The sequence below is a fragment of the Moschus berezovskii genome, chromosome 21 (genome assembly GCF_049115385.1).
Source record: "Moschus berezovskii isolate FMDL1 chromosome 21, NW_MosBer_1.0, whole genome shotgun sequence".
In the NCBI taxonomy this organism is placed as follows: Eukaryota; Metazoa; Chordata; class Mammalia; order Artiodactyla; family Moschidae; genus Moschus; species Moschus berezovskii.
In genome coordinates this window covers 57,390,681-57,415,433 of record NC_142480.1, presented here as the reverse complement: position 1 = coordinate 57,415,433, position 24,753 = coordinate 57,390,681, and the positions used below count along the sequence as shown (strand labels likewise).

The 24,753-nt window shown below is 44.4% G+C and overlaps 1 protein-coding gene across 2 annotated transcripts in view; it reads right to left on the bottom strand.

Moving 5' to 3' along the window:
- The window catches only part of MCTP2 (multiple C2 and transmembrane domain containing 2), a 284,499-nt gene that overhangs the window by 181,246 nt on the left and 78,500 nt on the right, over positions 1-24,753 (bottom strand). For both annotated transcript variants that reach the window (XM_055417730.2, XM_088829687.1), the window contains exons 3-4: positions 13,059-13,121; positions 11,818-11,926 (exon numbers count right to left, since the gene is read on the bottom strand). In XM_055417730.2, coding sequence (XP_055273705.2) covers positions 11,818-11,926; positions 13,059-13,121 — 172 coding nt within the window. The remainder of the gene's footprint in view (positions 1-11,817; positions 11,927-13,058; positions 13,122-24,753) is intronic.

Here is a 24,753-nt window from a genome sequence, read left to right as displayed (position 1 = left end):
CAAAGCACAGTGTGCCATGTTGCACATACTATTACATCAGTATGGAAATGAAAAAGATCCAACCAGTCCTTACAGAGAAGTCCCATTCAACCAAACGGAAGGCATCGGACATTCAAGTCAATGGTTTTGGATGGGGAGGTGGAAAGGCTGTGTTTTACAAGCAGTGGAAACGGGAAGCAAGTCGGTCGTGCTCCAGGATCCTCCACAGAAATGGAGATGGGATCCCACCAAAGGGACAGGCAACTAACTATCCAAAGCAGGGGAGGACGGGTACCTTCTGATCAACCAGTGAGAGAGAATACAGTTGTTGTTTAGTTGTTAAATCATGTCCTACTCTTTGTGACCCCATGGGCTGTAGCCCGCCAGGCTCCTCTGTCCATGGATTTCCCAGGTAAGAAGAGTGGAGTGGGTTGCTGTTTCCTTTGGCAGGGAACCTTCCCGAACCAGGGATCAAACCCACATCTCCTGAACTGGTTAAGTGCATTCTTCACCACCGAGCCACCTGGGAAGCCCCTGAGGATACAGTGTCAGCAAGAAAAATCTCCAGAGGAAAGAGCTTAGTTGTGAGAACCCCTGAAGGGCTATGGTGGCGGGGGGGGGGGCTTCCAGGTGGTCTGGTGGTAAAAAACCCACCTGCCAATGCAGGAGACATGAGAGACGCAGGTTCAATCCCTGGGTTGGAAGACCTCCTGGAGGAGGGCACAGCAACCCACTCCAGTCTTCTTGCCTGGAGAATCCCACAGACAGAGCAGCCTGGCGGCTACAGTCCACGGGGTCGCAAAGAGTCGGACATGACCGAGCGACTAACACACACTAACGGCTGTGGGGACAAAGACGGCCGACCGACGCTGGCCTGTATCTTAGTGAAGAGCGGGGAAAGTGAAGTCCATCCCTGGTGAGATCCTGGCAGGCTACCGAAACCCACCAAGTGCAGAAATCTAACTGCTATCTGGAATTCAGGATGGGCGCTTCCATCACCCAGGTTTCTTTCTGAACAAGCTGGCCTGATGTGTCTTTGTCCCTCCCACTTAAACATACCAATGAGGGCTCGCCACCTGGTGTTCAGAGGAGGGACTCCAACGCGGAGCAAAGCCCTAACTTGCAAAATAAAAAGAACTCGCTGTGACCTTTCGATACAGTCCAACTGTGACGTGGTGCTGGCACCGGAACAAGACCACACATCCACAGGAATCAAAGAGAAATCCAAGAAGCAGACCCTCGTGTGGACTGCATCTTAACACCCGATCTAAAGGTGACCATCAAACCATTAGGGAAAGGAAAATTTAGTTCTAGTTAACAGCCATTGGCAAGAAGTAAAACTAAGTTCTGACTTTGGGCCAGAAATCAAAATAAACCTGATACAAAAAGGTAAGTGGAAAAATGGAAAAACCAGACAGAAAAGAGAATAAATATAGGTAATTGCATATTTCTCCCAAGAGAGAAAAAGCCTTTCAAGGTACAAAAACCAAGGATAAAACTCTACAGAATAAAATTGTAAGACTGGAAAAGATGTTTGCAACACAAACTTTGTAAACAAAATTAAAAGGCAAATGAGAAGTTAGAAAAATATCTGTGAACATATCCAAGAACCGTAAGAATTAGTCACAGAGATGGATGGAATTGGTCGTGTACAAAAGAGAAGCAAATCTCTCTTAAATACATCTCAGGGACCAAATTTCTTTGCACAAACTGAAACAAAACCAACATGATACTTCTCTCTCAGAATTAACAGAGGCAATCTACACAGTGTAGGTGAGAAATGGGAAGTGGGTAAATCCCATGCCCCTGGTGGGTGAGCCAAACAGGAGAGCTTCTCAAGAGTGAACTGGCAGTTCTGTACAGAGAACCTCGAAATGTTCAGATCATGTGACCGAAAACATCCACTTCGCTGCATAAGTGACCTGTAAAGATATGGTCCAACACACAGCAATGTGTACTGTAGCATTATTACTACTTACTTAAAATATGGAATGACAGCCTAATCTGGAATATTAACTAAACAAACAAGGGTGTACTATTAAGTATTTAATTTCTTTGCAAAATAAAAAAATTATGTAATACAGAAAAATATATGGGAGATAACAATTGCAAATAATCAAGTTATTTGAAGCCAGATATTATTTTACTTTAGAACTCAATATTTTTTTTAAAAAAAATCAGGCCAATGGAGAAGATTCAGTAAAACATACCAACACCAAGATTTTCCATGTTGGTTGCTATGAAACTTGAAGGATATTTTCTGAGTCAAGTTTAAGATGAAGAAAATAAAACCATCCATCTACAATGGAGTTCTCACTCAAATACTGCACCACTAAAAACTAGTGTCTCTTTCATTGCTGCTGTCACATTGGCAAGAAAGCAGGAACTGGTCTTAGAAAACACCCTGAACCGTCCATCTTCCCTGCTTGCAGCGGGCAGGGCATTGAGGGGTACAAAACCTAAAGAGAAAGCAAAAGGTATGCAAAAAGAGGGTCAAATTATCGAGAAACTGGGAAGAAAGGCCGTAATAACACTAGAAGAAATGCCACAAGTCAGTGCCTTTCTCAGAGGGAAACAGAAATTAAACCCAAAGAGAAATAACTGGAACCAGACACAGCAACCCGTCATGGCTCATGGTTACGCACACGGGTCATGTCAGCCTCCCGCGGTCACTGTGCACGGCTATGTCAGCCCCATCACACATCCCCACAAGCCCACCCCCCAAGTTCAGCCCCACAGTCATGGCTGGATGGTGTCTGAACTGGTTTTCAAACTCAGATGGTCGGCGCCCAGAGTCCGTGACTCTGAACTGCTGTCCGGTGCCCCCAGCACTTTCCATCCTAGCACAAAACAATCACTTTTGTTGGACACCACAGGGTATAGAGAAGAGACTGCTGAGGGGCTGGTCCAAAGCAGCAGCTGAGCTGCCCAGAGGCAGAGGGATGAACCCTCAGGGTACCGCACTCACAGCACACCCGCTGGAGTGCTACACGGTTGCTCCGTGGCACATGACACAGAGTTCCGGAAGCACCCCATCTCTCCCCTAATCACATCTGCGATGTGGAGCGTGTTTCTCTCCAGGTCAGATACAAGAGCACCCTTTCCTTTTTAAAGAAGAAACATAGAAGCATAAACATAGGACAGTCTTTAAAATCAGCCTACAGACTCATCGGAAAGACTGATACTAAAGCTGAAGCTTCAATACTTTGGCCACCAGATGGGAAAAGCTGACTCCTTGGAAAAGACCCTGATGCTGGGAAAGATTGAGGATAGGAGGAAAAGGGGGCAACAGAGGATGAGATGGTTGGGTGGCATCACCGACTGAATGGACCTGAGTTTGAGCAAACTGCGGGAGACAGTGAAGGACAGGGAAGCCTGGTGTGCTGCAGTCCATGTGGTTGCAAAGAGTCATACAACTTAGCAACTGAATGACAACTGATAAACTGCAAGCGATAAACAGAGTTCAAATCAGAGGTACCAAATGATTTGTCGCCAAATGAGAGGTGACATTTGAACATTTCAGTAGCCGCTTAGTAATCTATTAAACCCCTTTTGCAAGGCCAACTTTTCACACTAGTGGGAGATCTTCCAATGCTCTCTTCCTACAATCTACAAAAGTACTTGATCCAGCTCTAAAAATACAAGCAAAACAGAACTGGCCTCGTCTACCTAACCTGCATATTACCGTTTGCTGGATGGATGAATGAGTCATGAATTTTCACTGCCTCAAACTCACAGCAAGAAGATAACCATGAGCCTTCAGCCCTACAGCTCTGTGCGTCCCAGTGACACTACCAGCCCTGAGCCGCAATGGCCTTTTCCTTCCCTTTTGCAATACTGCAAAATAGCCACCAGAGGGCATCAGAAACCTAATATGCTACTGCTGCTGCTGCTGCTGCAGCTGCTAGTTCACAGCAAGGATACTATGTAACTAACTGCTTCCACGTCAATGGAAAGTAAAAGGATTTCATTGCAAGGGTTGTTACTTTTCAGTAATTAATGCTCCAGGATGTAAACACGGAGGGGAGCATTTTTCCAAAGACAAGAGGCCTGCCCAGGTCACATGGTGCTCCTGCCGGGCTTAGAAAACGCAGCTGCTGGCATTAGCAATGTCAGTTTGAGGACACCAAAATATGTTCCTGCTCACATTACGTTTCATGGGAAACTGAGCCAGGGTTCAACTCTCACTGTCTATCAACCAAACTACGAAGCAGTCAGACTTAAAATGAATTGATCCTATCACATTTCCTTCTGCTTTACCAATCTCAAAATTCTAGATCCCCTAAGAGTTGGTGATAGACAGGGAGGCCTGACGTGCTGCAATTCATGGGGTCGCAAAGAGTCAGACACGACTGAGCAACTGAACTGAACTGAACTGAACTGAAGAGCTATTACCACAGGGGCTTGTTCCTCTGGTGGCTCAGTGGTAAAGAATCTGCCTGCCAATACAGGAGACACAGGTTCAATCCCTGGGTTGGAAAGAACCCCTGGAGAAGAAAATGCCCACCCACTCCAGTGTGCTTGCCTGGAAAATCTAATGGACAGAAGAGTCTGGTGGGCTACAGTCCTAGGGTCACAAAAGAGCTCAGAAAACTTAAAACAGGTGTCTGCTTAGGTCAAAGACAACACAATCTGTAGAACCTCCCCCCACTCAAAAAAAAAAGAATGTAAATGGAAAACATAAAAAAAGAGTAAAAGGAAGAAGATGGGAGGAAGAAGAGGAGTAGAAAGACAGAGCAGAGGAAAAATCAATGTCAGAAAAGGAGGGAAGGTGGGACCGACAGACAGGCGACAGGGATACCAGGACAGGGCAGAGCGCGAAGACGGGGCCGAGGCTTCCCTTAGAGACGGCTCAGAAAGGCGGGCTCAAGGCAGCGCCGAGGCGTCTGACAGCGTCCAGGTAAGGCTCAATCCTAGGAAGCCCACTGGAGCAACACAGGTCGCCCAGGGTACGGGGAAAGGCTGCCTAATCAGCATGGAACTCGCCAACAGCGGGTCAGGTCCAGACAAACTTGAAGGACTGCATGTCAGGGAGTGGAAGAGAAATTCCTGAGGAAAATGAGCCGTAAGAGGCAATTTCATCAATGTGGCCATACTTGTAGAGCAACCGCCTCAAAACCTCTCAGAGCTCCATGGTACAACCCTTAGGACCACGGTGATTCACGGACAGACGGGCAGGGCCATGACAGCGAGGTGACTCTCAGCTCAGTTCAGTCGCTCAGTCGTGTCTGACTCTTTGCGACCCCATGAATCACAGCACGCCAGGCCTCCCTGTCCATCACCTCCAGTCACTCACTAACTCCAGTTCTTTTTAATGAACTCTGGGTTCTGCTGGGTTTCCTCAGTGTACACACCACACACACCACACACACACACTACACACACACACACACAACCCCCTCATATACACACACACATACACCCCACACACACACCACACACACACATACACCCACACACACACACCCCCACACACCACACACACATACACCCCACACACATACCACACACACCACACACACACACCACACACACACACCCACACACACCACACCCCCACACACCCCACACACACACCTACACCCCCCCCACACACACACCCACATACCACACACACATACATCCCACACACACACCCCACACACACCCCACACATACACCCCACACAGACATACACCCCCCACACACACACCACACACACATACACCCACACACACACACACACCACACACACACACCACACACACCCCACACACACACACCCCCCACACACAATCCCCCCACATATACACACACATACACCCCACACACACATACACCCACACACATACACCCCACACACACACCACACACCCCACACACACCACACACACACACATACACTCCACACACACAACCCCCCACACACCCCCACACACCCACACCCCCCACACACACACATACCACACATACACCCCACACACACACCCCACACACACCCCCACACACACACATACACCCCACACACACAACCCCCACACACACACACCCACACCCCCACACCCACCACACACACATACACCCCACACACACACCCCACACACACATCCCACACACACAACCCCCCCATATACACACACACATACACCCCACACACACCCACACCCACACACACCATACACACACACCCCACACATACTCCCCCCACACATACACCCCACACACACAACCCCCCACACACATACCCACACACACCCACACACACCCCCACACACCCCACACACACACATACACCCCCCCATACACACACACCCCACACACACACCCCACACACAAACACCACATACACACACACACACACACCTCACACATACCCACACACCCACACACACCCACATCACACACACCCACGCGCCTTATCTATATATTCTGTACGAGGAGTACAGTCGTTGACAGCTGAATGCCGTGGGATGTTCCGGGTGGGAACTACATAACAGTGCATTCCTGATGCCATTGCTAAGCCTGGGCATCGTTCAGAATTAGCAACCTCCTATTGAGCAACTGAACTGAACTGAACTGAAGTATAACAAATTTTATCCAGAAAAATCTCAAAATCCCACCTCGATAGTCTACTTAACAAACCAGCCCTGTGTCTGAGACAGAGAAGTGAGAAATTTAGATAAAGCGTTCACGGCACTCTACACCGGGAAGGCCTGTTCCTGGGAGGCTCCCCTCACTGTTTCCAGACCGACCAAGTGACAAAGGGTCCAGTCCTCAATCACAAATGCTGGAGGGAAATATCTTTTCCTGAAAGAAATATGATATTTCACTTTACTGCACAGTGAAAATATACAGGGCGGGTGGAGGGGGTGGGTGGCAAGACTTTTTACCGCTCAACATCTCTAGACTTCTCTGCACTATTTTATGTCACCTTACTGAAATGCTTTCTAGACATAGCATTAGAAAACATGAGCTTCACAACTTGGATCACCTCCTCAACAGCTCATACCTCATTTTAAATAAAGATATACTTTGCTACTCCGAAAAGCAGTTTCTTCAAGGGAAATATCCAAAATCAGATAAGAATATTCTAGATCAAAGGTCAACAAATTTTGGACAAGGATCAAATTCAGCCTAGTGTAAAGTTGTATTGGAAAACAGTCATGACCACTGATTTATACATTGTCTATGGCTGCATGCATGCATGCATGCTAAGTTGCATCAACTCGTGTCTGACTTTGTGACTCCATGGACTGTAGCCCACCAGGCTCCTCTGTCCATGGGATTCTCCAGGAAAGAATACTGGAGTGGGTTGTCATGCCCTCCTCCAGGGGATCTTCCCGACCCAGGGATCAAACCTGTGTCTCTTACATCTCCTGTATTGGCAGGCGGATTCTTTACCATCAGTGCCACCTGGGAAGCCACTATGTTACACACACTTCTCTTTCTCAAATCTCACAACTACACTTTAGGACAAGCTGCATCGTGCCCATTCTGCAGATGGGTAAATTCCATTTCAGAGTGAGTGAGTTGCCATAGGAAATCACAAGCCAGGAAGTGGACAGTCACATCCCAGTCCTCTGCCAAGACCTGCCACAGCCACTGCCTCCCTGCAAGTCCCCAATGAAGTCTCTGTACCTCAATCACCTGAACTAGGACTCCTGTTAAATGGGTTGAAGCTGGTGATCTGTGTGACATTTTTAAATTGTATATATATCTTTTTTCTTTTCCAGACTTTATCACTAGGTCCCAGTCGAGGTCCAGTGTGATGCTCATGTATTGAAGGGACTGAATAAACACTTGCTGAATCAAGGAGGGAATGAAGGAACTCTGTTCCCTCCAAGGCAGATGTTTTCCCTTTCACGATAGTCTGTAATACTCCTTGTCATGAAGGTCAGAACTTAAGTTGGATTTCCCTAATGAAGAACTAAAATGCATTAGGAGCATTGTGTGTATAAGTCACCAGTCTGGCCATGGGGTTGCAAAGAGCTGGACATGTCAGCACACACAACACATGGCACTGCAGGACATGTGAAGATAAATAAAATGGCCACTCCGCTAATGTAGCACCAACATTAACAGGGAGGATCAGTCATTCACCCCACTAAGGACAAAGATGTATGGTCTGCAGAGGTAAAACATTCATAGCTCTGAGATGACGAGGAGCTTGTGTCTGTGAAAAACATAAAAGATTAGATAGACATTCCATTTGAATAGATCTGGAAGGACATTTAGTATTGAAACAATCAGCTATTGATCTTATATCCAGAAAATCAGAGACCATGTGATCAGTTTAGTCCCTCAGTTGTGTCCAACTCTTTGCGACCCCATGGACTGCAGCATGCCAGGCTTCCCTGTCCTTCACCAACTCCAGGAGTTTACTCAAACTCAAGTCCATCTTGCTGGTGATGCCATCCAACCATCTCATCCTTTGCTGTCCCCTTCTCCCCCTTGCCTTCAATGTTTCCCAGCATCAGAGTCTTTTCCAGTGAGTCAGTTCTTCACATCAGGTGGCCAAAGTATTGGAGTTTCAGCTTCAGCATCAGTCCTTCCAATGAATATTCAGGACTGATTTCCTTTAGGATGGACTGGTTGGATCTCCTTGCAGTCCAAGGAATACAGAATACATAGTGTAAATTTCGGCACATCACAGTGCTCTTTGTACCTAATTATGTTAATTAGGTGAATACGAAATTAAATTATGTTCAGAGAATACAAATTAAGTAAGAGAGCAAAGGCATAATGAGGTCCAGCCCCAGGAAAAGAAAATACTATGTCTAAAAGAGGACTGAAAGTCTCCCTACCAGGAGAAGTGTGTGTTTCTGTTCGCCTGCCATGGCTCAGTGCCTAGAGCAGTGGTCCTCACAGCACGGTTTCTGGACCAGCTGCACTGTGATCGCCTGGGAACCTGTTAGAACTATAAATTCTTAGGCAGCACATCAGACACACTGAATCAGAAACCTCTGCGGATGGGCAAGGCGTATTTTCACAAGTCCTCTAGGCTGCTCAGACATTCACTAAATTTTGAAAACTACTGGTCCAAAGGGCTGCATTGGATAAAATTCTGAGTTGGGCTCCTTAGAAAACATTGTCAGACCGATAAGACACGTCAGACATGTGCCCTGCCTCTACACAAAGGAGGCAGGGCACAGGTGCCAAAGTGTATGACCCTGCAGAAATCAACAGTGGGTGTCCAACGTGCCCTGATCACACGCTAATACCTGTGAAAATCAAGCAGTAACGAATGCAGTCACAAACACTTTCTGGGAGGGGATGTTTTCTTAATGGATAATGATTAATCTTCCCAGTAAATAAAGGAGACAGGAACAGTTACTACTGGTTATAAAAGACACAGGTGCTAGAACAGGTTATGACCTAGACTCCTTACTAGGCATTTATCTTTGGATTACAGTGGCGGACAAAAGATAAAGCCAACCTGTCAAATGATGTTTAGCTCTGATGAGACCATAAAGACAGAGATTATTATGACAGGGTTAAGCCGCAGCCTCTCCTTTGGCCGAAGCAGTGAGCTGTGGAGCAGGTGTGCGTACACCTCACCGTCCCGGTCCTTTTCTGACACAGGTGATGCTTTCTCCATCACTTGCCGAGTTTACTGAGCATCTACTGGGTGTCTGCTGTAAGTGTGCCAGTGTGACACAGCAAGGGCAGTGTGGCCAGACCACTCACACAGACAAGGGATAAAACAGCTACAACAGATGGCAAACTGGCAAAGGGGGAGCTGGTCCTAGAAGAAGTCCAAGGTCTGGGCACATCTCCAAACTGACAGACTTTTGGAGTGTTTCAAAAATTTAGAACAGGACATGTATTTTACAGGTTTACAGCACTTTCTTTCCAGTCAGGTTAAACGAACTCTCTGTGGAACATATTTCTAATCTCCAGATGAGCTGTCCCCAGTCAAGCTCTAAAATGATCACCATTTCATGGAAGCATCCACCAGACATCGCGGGTTCCGAACAAGAGTTGGGATATTCGTGGGTGGGCAGTTAACTGACTCTGGTTTATGATCATGTCCCTCAGATATGATTCCAGGTACAAAATGCTATCTGCCCCAAACCCTTCAAAATAACCTTAAGAGAGCTACCTAATACAGCACAAACATTTTATATATATAATAAGAGTACACAATAGCACTACCCAAGAAGTTGCACAATTGATAGATAAGAAATTATAACTTGACAGAAAACACTATTTCCCAACAAGGAGAAAATGAGATTTGTTTGCTATTTTGAAATCCTGAGAAATTACAAAAAGAGACAATTTTGTTTTAAAAAAACTACACCCTAAAAGATGGAAGTCAGCTAAGATCAGGCTGATGGAAGACACCACACTCCTAAACGGGAGCAGTAGAAAGAAAGTCACAGCACAAAAAGTTTCAGGGACAGAGGTGAGGCAAGAGGATAGAATGGCAGGAAACCCAGGGAAGCTCCAAGCGTCGAGGCAACAGACGCAGGAAGCAGAAAATGGCCCGAGCAAGTACCAGCGTGACTGCTTGGCATGGCGCACAGAGCAGCGGGGTGGGCCAGCGCTGCCCTGCCCCTCTGGGGCTGAGCCGTGACCAGCAAAGGCACTTGCAAGCAGGAATGGTGAGTGTAGGCACGAAGGCAGAGAGGAAGGCCTTCCATGACAGGGGAGAACCAGGAGCTGCTGGTAACTGGGAGGGACAGGAAGGAGCTGGCCTCAACGACTGGCTCTCCCTGTCCAGATGCACACTGCACTGCTGCTCCGTGAAGACAGGACACGGTACACAAAAACAGCATCATAGACGGCAACAGGGACACATAAAGAGAGGAGTGGGAAACACAACAAAAGGATCTCCAAGGGAGGAGGCGCCAAGCAGGAGATTTTTAGTGTACACTTAACGCTCTCAAAGCTGACGGCAACATCTTATGCATGAAACAAACATGCTGTGTGCGCTCACTCACTGCAGTCGTGTCTGACTCTTTGCAACCCTACAGACTGCGGCCCGCCAGGGTTCTCTGTCCATGCGATTCTCCAAGAATACTGGAGCGGGCTGCCATGCCCTCCTCCAGGGGATCTTCTCAACCCTGGCAGAGATCTCGTGAGTCTCCTGCACTGCAGGCAGATTCTTTACCACTAAGCCACCAGGGAAGTCCAAAACAAACATAGACTGTTCTAAATTTTTTTTAAAAAAAGACAACTCAAAAGATGAACAGAATAGCACGATGGTCATAACATTTAATGAGAAAATGAGTGAGCTGGAAGGCCCAGCAAGGAATTCTTCCTGAAAAAAAAAGTAATGGTAATAGTGAGAAAGAAAGGTAAGAGACAGAGAAGACAGACAGAAGGGCGACCCTTCCCTCTTTTCACAGCTGTTCCAAAACAAGAGAGGAGCTGGCAAAATTTGGAGAGGCTGGCAAAAACCCAAAGAAAGACACAAAATTCTTTAGAATAAAAAGATCGCACCTTCTAGACAAAATAATGAAAAAAGACAACAAAGGAAAAACAGATATATCCTTCTCCAGGGGGATCTTCCTGACCCAGGGATTGAACCTACATCTCCTACACTGCCCATGAATTCTTTACCACTGAGCTACCAGGGAAGCCCCATAAAGCACTTAGAGCGATGTTTCCTTCTACAACTTTATGTGGTTATTCATATTTGATGATGATTATTAATTTAATCAGAGAAAAGGACGGTAAGATTTTATGTGTTTCAATAACTCACTGCAAATAGCTCGATACCTGGAGAAATTTAGGTTGAGAGCTCCAGTCTAGCACCAGCTGAGCTGAGACAGAAAAGGCTGACTAGCAGGGCTGACAGAGGGCCGAGAGGAAGAGGTCCCCAGGTTACTGACAGCGCACAGGGCCAGGCCTTACCGCAGCGATCCCGGACCACGAGGTTCCGACCTTCCTTCAGGTGGATGGTAAGGAGGTAGGCAAAAGGGCTGGGCAGGTTACTCAAGCCATCGCCAGCTTCCCTGAGACCCTGCACAGAGGGAGAAATAAGTGAAGTCAGTTGTCTTGGGCCTGAGAAACAGAATGTGGAAATGCTGCTTCATTTCAGGAAAAAGGATGCTTGCGATCATGGCAAATCTTCCGGCATCATCCTCCAACCCCACCTACATCGATGGCATGCTTACCCTGTTCTTTATCTTTCTCCCCAGAGGGATTCTATGAGAATTCATGATAAGAGTTTGGCAATATTAAATTTTCAAGGAGGAGTATTAATAGATGAGTTGCATGCTGACATCTGGCATCCCCTTAAACTCACTCATGTCCTGCAGGATCCTACAGCTTCTGGTGGAGCACCCAGAGAGGACTCAGCACACAGAGGTCCAGCTGTGGGGCAGGCTCCCATGGGCTTGGTCCACGCCTCCAAGCTCTGATGTGGGATGTCTCTCTCCTTTTCTCCCCTTGCCCACCACCCCCCATCAGTTCACATGTAATAGAAAGATTCTAGTTCACGACGACTCAGGTGACAGCCTCCTGATCCATGGCCACTAATACATGTCCCCCCCTAGGTCCCCACGGGAGACACTTCCTCTCTGGGGCATGTTTTCCTTTCACACCCTGAGCCCCGTTACAGTGCTTCCTGCACTTAAGCACAGTCTCACCTCTCCCAAGTTCCCTCCCCTCTCCAGGAACACATCAACTTCTATAAGCCATTACATCAAATTCGAGTCTGTTTCCGAATATTTATTAAACGAATCCAATTCAGGTTTTGGAAAGAGCAAAGGTGTGTCTTTCGAAAGAAAACATACCGATAAAATGATGTGTTGTTCACTTATCTGACTTTCAATTAATCGATCTGCGGCTAAGTCACCCTCAACCAGCCTTCTTTTGAAAGTTTCTCGGTCCATATTTCAAAGCCCTTCAGAACAGCTTGTCTCCTGCCTCATCTCCCTCATTCTCATGGCCCTGTATTTTTAGAAGAATCTATTCCCCTCTGACAAATCAATAGACACTGAATTCATCTTTTCCAGCCACAATCTGCAGGGCCTGTCTTTGTGGGTGACTACAGTTCCACATCCTTTAGAAATAAAAAGAGGCAAAGATCCAAACATTTGATAGGGAATATTTATAGTACTTAGTGTTTGTTTTTAAGGAATGTCACTTACAGATTGCTCTTCGAAATGTTGAGATGTCAGAGCAGCATTCAGATCACCACTTCCACAGAGCTTCTGTCAACAAGAAGAAAAAAAAGAATAACAACTCTGCTTTGAAATAGCAAAAGAATATCCACCCACAAGGATATTGTTTATCGGGTATTTCCCGTTGAAGCTGCCATTTAACACACTCAGTTTCAGATGTAGGGGCTGCCTTCCAGAGCGTGTGGTGAGTCTTGGCAGTAAAAGGCTGACTCACCGGAGTCCATGAGGCTACAGCCTCTGCCCTCTTAGTCACTGATCAGCAAGTAGATAAGGCCGATTCTACTCTCACGTGGGGCGCAGCACATCTATGGGTTCACGCAAGTCATCAGCATGCCAGCATCTTTGTCCCAGGGGAGGCAGTGGGAGCATCAAGGTCCATCCTGCCAGGTCCCTCCATCAGGGGCCTGCCTGGACCCCCGCCATAAAGGAGAAAAGGGTAGAACAGGTACCAGAGACCTGAGCTCATCAGTCAGGTAGGACCCATTTCAAACATGATCACAAAGACCTTCCTCCAACCATAACCTCATGAACAAGGCCCAATAAGGAAATTCAGATTCTCAACAAACAATCTCAGGTGGGGAGGTGTCTGTATTTCCCGATTTAAATATGCCTGCGATAACCAGGAAATGATGCCACTGGGCAATTAAGCGAGTATGGCTCAGCAGTAAGTATGGGACGCAGTAGACATCTGCACTCTTATCAGTTTTTATTCACAAATGTGAGGTCCCGAGGAGCTCTGGGATTTTATGAAGGTTCTGGGCTTGATGTGAGGCTAGATGCCTACATGAAAAGGCACAGACAGTGGAGGCGAAATAGGCAAAAGGCCTCCCACACCTGGGGCGTGTCCCCGTTTCTTGGACCCATTAGCTGGGGCTCATTTTCCTATGGGAAAACATGAGATTTCTCCCTCCAAACAAGGTTGGGTAACTCTGAAGTTGTGGGTAAATTCAGACACAGGCAGCAGTCCTGCAGAATTTGCTCAGATGACCCTGAAGCTCTGCAGGGGTGAAGCTGGGGACTAGAGGCACTGTGGTCACTGATCCTTGGCACAGCAGGCTCAATTCAGAGAGCCTGCCTGGATGGAAGGCAGACTGGCTTCCAGGACACTGCCTCTATCTCTGTCCGTCTCTTTCTCTCGAGTGGAGCTTAGGCAAACAGAACCTGGATTCTAGAGCAAAAGGGCATTTCTTCGGATGCTACGAGGGCTGACCAAGGGCTGCAAACAAGCAGGGGCTTCCTGGTCCACCCCCTGTACATGCTGCAGGAACGAGCCCCGATCACAAGTCTCGTGGGGCCTCATCAGCCCTCAGTGAGCACAGGGGTGCTCCCACAGACGCTTGCACCTGAGCTGCTGCCATCACAGCTGCCTCTTTCTCCCAGGCTTAGTCAAATGTCCCTCAACTGTGAACACATTTCACTCAGGACCCAGGGTGATGGCAGGCACTTGGACCTTTCTCTGAGGACCCCAGCACTTTCGTCACTGGGAGCCCTAGCTATGGAAGGGCCACGACGACCCACCCCTCCCAGTGTGGGCTTGATCCCGGGAGCAGACAAGGAAGGAAGCAGCCGGGCCTCTGGTCACCTCTCGTCTGGTTGGTTAACATCTACTGTGTTACGTGTAAGATGACACCCAGGAAAGTGAGACAGGACATCCTGAGGGCTGCTTTAGGAGGATGATCAATATTTCAAACTCAACTCTCTCAAGTTCAGAAGATGTCTCCTTATGCCTTTTACACTACGGCATCCCCCACAGTCATCTCCTGGAAGCTAAGCAATTCCTCCTCTACCTGATCTGCAAAACCAAAAATGGCCCAATCAGGTCTTCAAGCGCAGAGCCAACAAGTAACATCTGCTATGTGATCACCCTGTTAGTGTCTCGAGTTTCATGAAACAAATCAACGCCCCACTGAATCAATCCTATTTGAAGGCACTTCTGCAAAACCACTGGCACTGGGATCAGAATTCCTGTTTAGAGTGAGTGGTTATGAGCTCAGTAACAGGGGGCCCAATATCTTCCACAACCAAACAGGAGAGAGAATGTTCCCTAAGAAGCATCATTCCTAAACCAGCACACCTACACACTCTCCCAAGAGAGGCCTCCCTGCACTTAATGATAACTGATGAAGTGACAACTAATGATAACGCTCATGAAGTGACAAATGAGCCCACATCCCCACCATCATTTACAGGCTATCAGAAACGATCACGGGGCTTTCCTTCAAATACACGATAAGTCTTCTGCTTAGAATAACATGGAAATTAGATGTGAAAAATGACATTAATTCAACATGATAGCTGGTTTTACTCACAGAAAAGTCATAGAACTTAAAGTTATGGTTCCCATGGCCCCTGTAACTGTCACCCGTTGTATGTACACTCCAAGGAAGGAAAGTGATCACCATAAAGAAGACAGGAAAGGCCTACAGAAGCAAAGGAGGACCAGGTTATAGCCGCTGGGGAACACATAACTGAACATTTCCTTACATTCTGTATGGAGCCAAAGGATTTATTCATTGAGAAAAAACTGCATTATTTTCAGCTTTTTTGTAAACCTACTAACAAATTGGCAAATTTTTCATTAAAAAATTACAATCAGTATTTTTCTTGTAGGAATACTTGGTATCTGCTATCTTGAGATTTTTGTTGTTGTTCTCAACAAGCATAATCAAGCACTCTAATTTTTCTTTTTAAATTTTACTTTAAAAAAGTTAACACATAGTGAAACTGGCTTCTTACATGTGTGTATACTATGATGATATTTTCATATATGTATGTATGTGTGTAACTACCACCAGTATTAGGACAGAACAGTTCCCCCCCAAAAAAAATCCTGCATGTGATCCCATTGTGATCCAGTTGTTCCCTCTCCCTACTACATGGCAGTCACTGACCTGTTCTTATCCTACAGCTTCATCTTTTTTCAGAATATCATACGTATGCAAACTTTTGACACTGGTTAACACTAGCCACTGGGATTCATGGGGTCGCAAAGAGTTGGACACGACTGAGCGACTGGACTGAACTGAACACTAGTCGCTACTAGTCGGACACGACTGAGCGACTTCATTTTCACTTTTCACTTTGATGCACTGGAGAAGGAAATGGCAACCCACTCCAGTGTTCTTGCCTGGAGAATCCCAGGGACGGCGGAGCCTCGTCGGCTGCCATCTACGGAGTCACACAGAGTCGGACACGACTGAAGTGAATTATCAGCAGCAGCAGCAGCAACACTGAAACCTATATGCAGGTTAGGAAGCAAGTTAGAACTGGACATGGAACAACAGACTGGTTCCAAATAGAAAAAGGAGTATGTCAAGGCTGTATATTGTCACCCTGCTTATTTAACTTATATGCAGAGTACATCATGAGGAATGCTGGGCTGGAAGAAGCACAAGCTGGAATCAAGATTGCTGGGAGAAATATCAATAACCTCAGATATGCAGATGACACCACCCTTCTGGCAGAAAGTGAAGAAAAACTAAAGAGCCTCTTGATGAAAGTGAAAGAGGAGAGTGAAAAAGTTCGCTTAAAGCTCAACATTCAGAAAACTCAGATCATGGCATCTGGTCCCATCACTTCATGGCAAATAGATGGGGAAATAGTGGCTGACTTTATTTTTCTGGGCTCCAAAATGACTGCAGATGGTGACTGCAGCCATGAAATTAAAAGATGCTTACTCCGTGGAAGGAAAGTTATGACCAACCTTGATAGTATATTAAAAAGCAGAGACATTACTTTGCCAGCAAAGGTCTGTCTAGTCAAGGCTATGGTTTTTCCAGTAGTCATAGTGTATGGATGTGAGAGTTGGACTATAAAGAAAGCTGAGCGCAGAAGGACTGATGCTTTTGAACTGTGGTGTTGGAGAAGACTCTTGAGAGTCCCTTGGACTGCAAGGAGATCCAACCAGTCCATTCTAAGGGAGATCGATCCTGGGTGTTCATTGGAAGGACTGATGCTAAAGCTGAAACTCCAATACTTTGGCCACCTCATGCGATGAGTTGACTCACTGGAAAAGACTCTGATGCTGGGAAGGATTGGGGGCGGGAGGAGAAGGGGACGACAGAGAGTGAGATGGCTGGATGGCATCACCGACTCGATGGACATGAGTTTGAGTGAACTCCGGGAGTTGGTGATGGACAGGGAGGCCTGGCGTGCTGTGATTCATGGGGTCGCGGAGAGTCGGACACGACTGAGTGACTGAACTAAACTGAACTGATGTGAAGAGCTGACTCACTTGAAAAGACCCTGATGCTGGGAAAGATTGAAGGCAGAAGGAGAAAGGGAAAACAGAGGATGAGATGGTTGGATGGCATCACCAACTCAATGGACATGGGTTTGGGTGAACTCCAGGAGTTGGTGATGGACAAGGAGGCCTGTTGTGCTGCAGTTCATGAGGTCACAAAGAGTTGGACATGACTGAGCGACTGAATTCAACTGAACATCTTTCAACTCAGCACAGTGCCTCTGAAATCCATTCAAACTGGGAATTTTTTAAATTGCTGAATGGCATTCCACAATTATGAGTGTACTATAGTTTGTTTTGGAGAAGGAAATGGCAACCCATTGCCTGGAAAACCCCATGGACAGAGGATCCTGATAGGCTACAGTCCATGGGGTCGCAAAGAGTCAGACATGACTGAGCGACTTCACTTACTCACTTACTTATACTTTGTTTATCCATTAGGCACTAGTTTTAACCATTTTAAACAAATGTTTCCAAGGCCATACTCAGGAAAAGACAAATAATCTTGAGTATCATCAGTGATGAAAAGTCTTCATATGACAAAACTCTCTAATTATACACAACATCCAGAAACTCGGCACTAACATGTTGGCAGAAGGCCAGTCACCTCTCACACAACTCTCCCTGTCGCCTTTTGGGTACGCAGAATTTGTGTGTGTTTGCATGTGTGCGTGCATACGCGTAGGTTTTCTTTTTTTTAATGACAGCAAATTTACATCAATATTTCCATTTTATCTTCCTTTAAGGTATAATTTATGGAAAGGTAAAACACACAAAACTACATGACTTATTAAAATGGGAGATATTTGCATGGATGGGTCAATTGTTTAAAAAAGGAAAAGAAAATCTCCAGTCACAAGGATCTTAAGAGCAAGACACTGATGTGAAAAAACAACATTTTCTTTTGTTTACACTATGTGTGATCTTGTACAAATATCACCTCCCACGTGACTGTCTGAAGGATCTTACCACGAAGAATACACAGGAAGTCTAATAACAAGCAAAGTAAACAACCTTTGACTGTTTAAAACTGTAGTGGAAGAAGATGTAAACCCACATGCAGGAAAGCTAAATAAGAGTAACAAGCTGGCTGAGAAGATCACTTGGATGGTCTCTGGGAAATACTCTATCCAAGGACATGAGTACAGCAAATGACATATATAATACATATTGGATTAATCACTTAACTCACATCTATTATTGGTGGGCCAAAAAGTTTGCTTGGGCTTTTCCATAGGATATAACAGGAGGGAGGGGACGTATGCATACCTGGGGCTGAACCAAGTTGATGGATGGCAGAAATCAACACAACAGTATAATTACCTTCCATTAAAAATAAATAAAATAAGGAAAAAAGGTGGGATGGAAAAACCCAAATGACCTTTTTGGCCAACCCATTATTGAGTACTCAGGACGAGTGTAGTAACAGACACAAAACCCTACAGGGAAAGGAAGGAGCAAGAAGGGCAGAGAGCAGATGACTAGACAGACCACTACGTGATGCTTGAAAACGGTGATGGAACTCACACAAATCAGGTGGCAGTCAGAGGTCACAGTCAGAATGCCTGTTCAGAAAAGTTCAGGTCTACCAAATGGCTGAGTCTACATGCATGCAATTTTCATGTAACTTTTTAGGAGGTTTCAATGGCAAGCCACTCCAGTACTCTTGCCTAGAAAATCCCATGGATGGAGGAACCTGGTAGGCTGCAGTCCATGGGGTCGCTAAGGGTTGGACAAAACTGAGCGACTTCATTTTCATTTTTCACTTTCACACATTGGAGAAGGAAATGGCAACCCACTCCAGTGTTCTTGCCTGGAGAATCCCAGGGACGGGGGACCCTGGTGGGATTCTGTCTATGGGGTCACACAGAGTCGGACACGACTGAAGTGACGCAGCAGCAGCAGCAGCATTGATCATACAATCATGGTACACACATTTATTTTTCCCCACTTCAAAATTATTTAAAATATTATCTAATACACAAAATATAAGTCAAGTATGTGCATCTGTGTGAATACTCACTGCCTATGCCAGCAAATTAACGCCCAACACTTGTCTTTATAAAGTTTAAACACTGAAACACAGCCCCACCTATCCATTTGTATATTGCCTATGTATGTATTTATATACTTTCTATGGTTAATTTCATGCTACAACACCAGGGTTGAGTAGCTGCTACAGAGCAAGACTGTACACAAAACTGTACCTCTGTATTTTACCTGGCCCTTTACAGAAAAAGTTTGCCAACCGTGGTATAGGGAACTTCTCTTACCACATTCAGCAATATGTGCCCACTGACCTTCCATAATTATTATCAAGACTGCTAGCAGTAGATTCTTTAAAAATAACAATGGTCCCCTCTTTACTCTGGCTACCACTTCATAATCGACAAATACACACTGGAGAAGTCAATGGCACCCCACTCCAGTACTCTTGCCTGGAAAATCCCATGGACAGAGGAGCCTGGTAGGCTGCAATCCATGGGGTCTCGAAGAGTCGGACATGGCTGAGCGACTTCACTTTCACTTTTCACTTTCATGCACTGGAGAAGGAAATGGCAACACATGCCAGTGTTCTTGCCTGGAGAATGCCAGGGACGTGAAGCCTGGTGGTCAGCTGTCTATGGGGTCACACAGAGTCAGACATGACTGAAGCAACTTGGCAGCAGCAGCAGCATTAACTTCTTATAAGAAGTCCATGGGCTGTCATTAGTAATTTATCAATTTACAAATTGAGAGCCAGAGCTAAGATGCTAGATGGTTGCCACAGAGAAGAAAGAGAGGTTAATTAGCCCTTCACCTGGTATCTGCTCTTCACTGCACACAACTGCGCCCAGAACCAAGAGAATCTAAAAGCAGAACCTTCACCTGACATACACAACAGTCAGCTCTGGCCAGTAGTAGACAAAGCCCTGGAGCTGAAAACATCCAAGTCTGAATCCCACTTCTGCTGCATCCTGGCTTTGTGGCTTTGAAAAGTTTACTCTCTCCCCCACAAATTCATCAAAAGAACATTTGAACGTGGAGTAAAGTCCACAAAACAACTTTTGAATACTGGCAGAGGATATCAGGCACCCAGAAAACCAGCCCATTCTCTTTGAAAGGAGAGGGAAGAAATCCAGCTCCACCCACCAGAACACCGACACATGCTTCCCTAACCAGGGAACCTGGACAAGTCACCCGTCCAACCCCACACACAGCAAAGAAACTACGTAATAAAGAGAACTCCACAAACTGCAAGAAGAGGGAAAGGCCACTCCAAGCAAAGCAATATAAGCAAGATGAAGAGGCAGAGAAATACCCAGCAAGTAAAGGAACAAGATAATTGCCCACCAACACAAACAAAAGAAGAAGATATAGGGAATCTACCTGATAAAGAATTTCGAATTTTGATGGTGAAAAATGATTCAAAATCTTGAAAGCAAAATGGAGTTACAGATAAATAACCTGGAGAAAAGGATTGAGAAGATGGAAGAAAGATTTAATAAGGACTTAGAAAAATAAAAAAGAGTCAATATACAATGAATAATGCAATAGATGAGATCAGAAACACTCTCGAGGGAACAAACAGTAGAATAACAGAGGCAGAAGACAGGATAAGCGAACTAGAAGATAGAATTGTAGAAATAAATGAAATAGAGAGGAAAAAAGAAAAATGAATTAAAAGAAATGAGGACAGTATTAGAGACCTCTGGGACAATGTTAAACGCTCCAACATTCGAATCATAGGAGTCCCAGAAGAAGAAGACAAAAAGAAAGACCATGAGAGAATACTTGAGGAGATAATAGCTGAAAACTTCCCTAAAATAGGGAAAGAAATAATCACCCAAGTCTAAGAAACCCAGAGAGTTCCCAACAGGATAAACCCAAGGCAAAATACTCCAAGACACATATTAATCAAATTAACAAAGATCAAACACAAAGAACAAATATTAAAAGCAGCAAGGGAAAAGCAGCAAATAACACACAAGGGGATTCCCATAAGGATAACAGCTGATCTCTCAACAGAAACTCTTCAGGCCAGAAGGGAATGGCAAGACATACTTAAAGTGATGAAAGAAAATAACCTACAGCCCAGATTACTATACCCAGCAAGGATCTCATTCAAATATGAAGGAGAAATCAAAAGCTTTACAGACAAGCAAAAGCTGAGGGAATTCAGCATCACCAAACCAGCTCTCCAACAAATGCTAAAGGATCTTCTCTAGACAGGAAACACAGAAAGAGTGTATAAACTTGAATGCAAAGCAATAAAGAAAATGGCTATGGGATCGTACTTATCAATAATTACCTTAAACGTAAATGAGTTGAATGTCCCAACCAAAAGACAAAGGCTGGCTGAATGGATACAAAAACAAAACCCCCATATATGTTGTCTACAAGAGACCCACCTCAAAACGAGGGACGCATACAGACTGAAAGTGAAGGGCTGGAAAAAGATATTCCATGCAAATAGAGACCAAAAGAAAGCAGGAGTAGCAATACTCATATCAGATAAAATAGACTTTAAAACAAAGGCTGTGAAAAGAGACAAAGAAGGAAACTACATAATGATCAAAGGATCAATCCAAGAAGAAGATATAACAATTCTAAATATTTATGCACCCAACATAGGAGCACCGCAATATGTAAGACAATTACTAACAAGTATGAAGGGGGAAATTAACAATAATGCAATAATAGTGGGAGATTTTAACACCCCACTTACATCTATGGATAGATCAACTAAACAGAAAATTAACAAGGAAACACAATCTTTAAATGATACAATAGACCAGTTAGACCTAATAGATATCTATAGGACATTTCACCCCAAAACAATGAATTTCACCTCTTTCTCAAGCGCACACGGAACCTTTTCCAGGATAGATCACATCCTGGGTCATAAATCTAGCCTAGGTAAATTTAAAAAAATTGAAATCATTCCAGGCATCTTTTCTGACAACAATGCAGTAAGATTAGATCTCAATTACAGGAGAATAACTATTAAAAATGCCAACATATGGAGACTGAACAACACGCTGCTGAATAATGAACAAATTATAGAAGAAATCAAAAGAGACATCAAAATATGCATAGAAATGAATGAAAATGAAAACACAACAACCCAAAACCTCTGGGACACTGTAAAAGCAGTGCTAAGGGGGAAGTTCATAGCAATACAGGCACACCTCAAGAAACAAGAAAAAAGTCAACTAAATAACCTAACTCTACATCTAAAGCAACTAGAAAAGGAAGAAATGAAGAACCCCAGGGTTAGTAGAAGGAAAGAAATCATAAAAATTAGGGCAGAGATAAATGCAAAAGAAACAAAAGAGACCATAGCAAAAATCAACAAAGCCAAAAGCTGGTTCTTTGAGAAGGTAAATAAAATTGACAAACCACTAGCCAGACCCATCAAGAAACAAAGGGAGAAGAACCAAATCAATAAAATTAGAAATGAAAATGGAGAGATCACAACTGACAACACAGAAATACAAAGGACTATCAGAGAATACTATCAGCAATTATATGGCAATAAAATGAATAACCTGGAAGAAATGGACAAATTCCTAGAAAAGTACAACTTTCCAAAACTGAACCAGGAAGAAATAGAAAATCTGAACAAACACATCACAAGCATGGAAATTGAAGCTGTAATCAAAAATCTCCCAGCAAACCAAAGCCCAGGTCCAGACGGCTTCACAGCTGAATTCTACCAAAAATTTAGAGAAGAGCTGACAGCTATTCTACTCAAACTCTTCCAGAAAATAGCTGAGGAAGGGAAACTTCCAAACTCATTCTATGAGGCCACCATCACCCTAATCCCAAAACCTGGAAAAGACCCCACAAAAAAAGAAAACTACAGGCCAATATCACTGATGAACATAGATGCAAAAATCCTTAACAAAATTCTAGCAATCAGAATCCAACAACACATTAAGAAGGTCATACATCATTACCAAGTGGGCTTTATCCCAGGAATGCAAGGATTCTTCAATATCTGCAAATCAATCAACGTAATACACCATATTAACAAACTGAAAAATAAAAATCATATGATTATCTCAATAGATGCAGAGAAAGCCTTCGACAAAATTCAACATCCATTTATGATAAAAACCCTCCAGAAAGTGGGAATAGAAGGGACATACTTCAACATAATAAAAGCTATATATGACAAACCCACAGCAAACATTATCCTCAATGGTGAAAAACTGAAAGCATTTCCCCTAAAGTCAGGAACAAGACAAGGGTGCCCACTCTCACCACTACTCTTCAACATAGTTCTGGAAGTTTTGGCCACAGCAATCAGAGCAGAAAAAGACATAAAAGGAATACAAATTGGAAAAGAAGAAGTAAAACTTTCACTGTTTGCTGATGACATGATCCTCTACACAGAAAACCCTAAAGACTCTACCAGAAAACTACTAGAGCTAATCAATGATTACAGTAAAGTTGCAGGATATAAAATCAACACACAGAAATCCCTAGCATTCCTATACACTAATAATGAGAAAATAGAGAAATTAAGGAAACTATTCCATTCACTGTTGCAACGAAAAGAATTAAATACTTAGGAATATATCTACCTAAGAAAACAAAAGACTTGTACATAGAAAACTATAAAACACTAGTGAAAGTAATCAAAGAGGACACTAATAGATGGAGAAATATACCGTGTTCGTGGATTTGAAGAATAAATATTGTAAAAATGAGTATACTACCCAAAGTAATTTATACATTCAATGCAATCCCTATCAAGCTACCAACGATATTTTTCACAGAACTAGAACAAATAATATCACAATTTGTATGGAAATACAAAAAACCTCGAATAGGCAAAGCAATCTTGAGGAAGAAGAATGGAACTGGGGGAATTAACCTGCCAGACTTCAGGCTCTACTACAAAGCCACAGTCATCAAGACAGTATGGTACTGGCATAAAGACAGAAATATTGATCAATGGAACAAAATAGAAAGCCCAGAGATAAATCCACACACCTATGGACACCTTATCTTTGACAAAGGAGGCAAGAATGTACAATGGAGAAAAGACAGTCTCTTTAACAAGTGGTGCTGGGAAAACTGGTCAGCCACTTGTAAAAGAATGAAACTAGAACACTTCCTAACACCATACACCAAAATAAACTCAAAATGGATTAGAGAGCTAAATGTAAGACCAGAAACTATAAAACTCCTAGAAGAGAACGTAGGCAAAACACTCTCTGACATAAATCACAGCAGGATCCTCCAAGACCCACCTCCCAGAATATTGGAAATAAAAGCAAAAATAAACACATGGGACCTAATTAAAATCAAAAGCTTCTGCACAGCAAAGGAAACTCTAAGCAAGGTGAAAAGACAGCCTTCAGAATGGGAGAAAATAATAGCAAATGAAGCAACTGATAAAGGATTAATCTCCAAAATATATAAGCA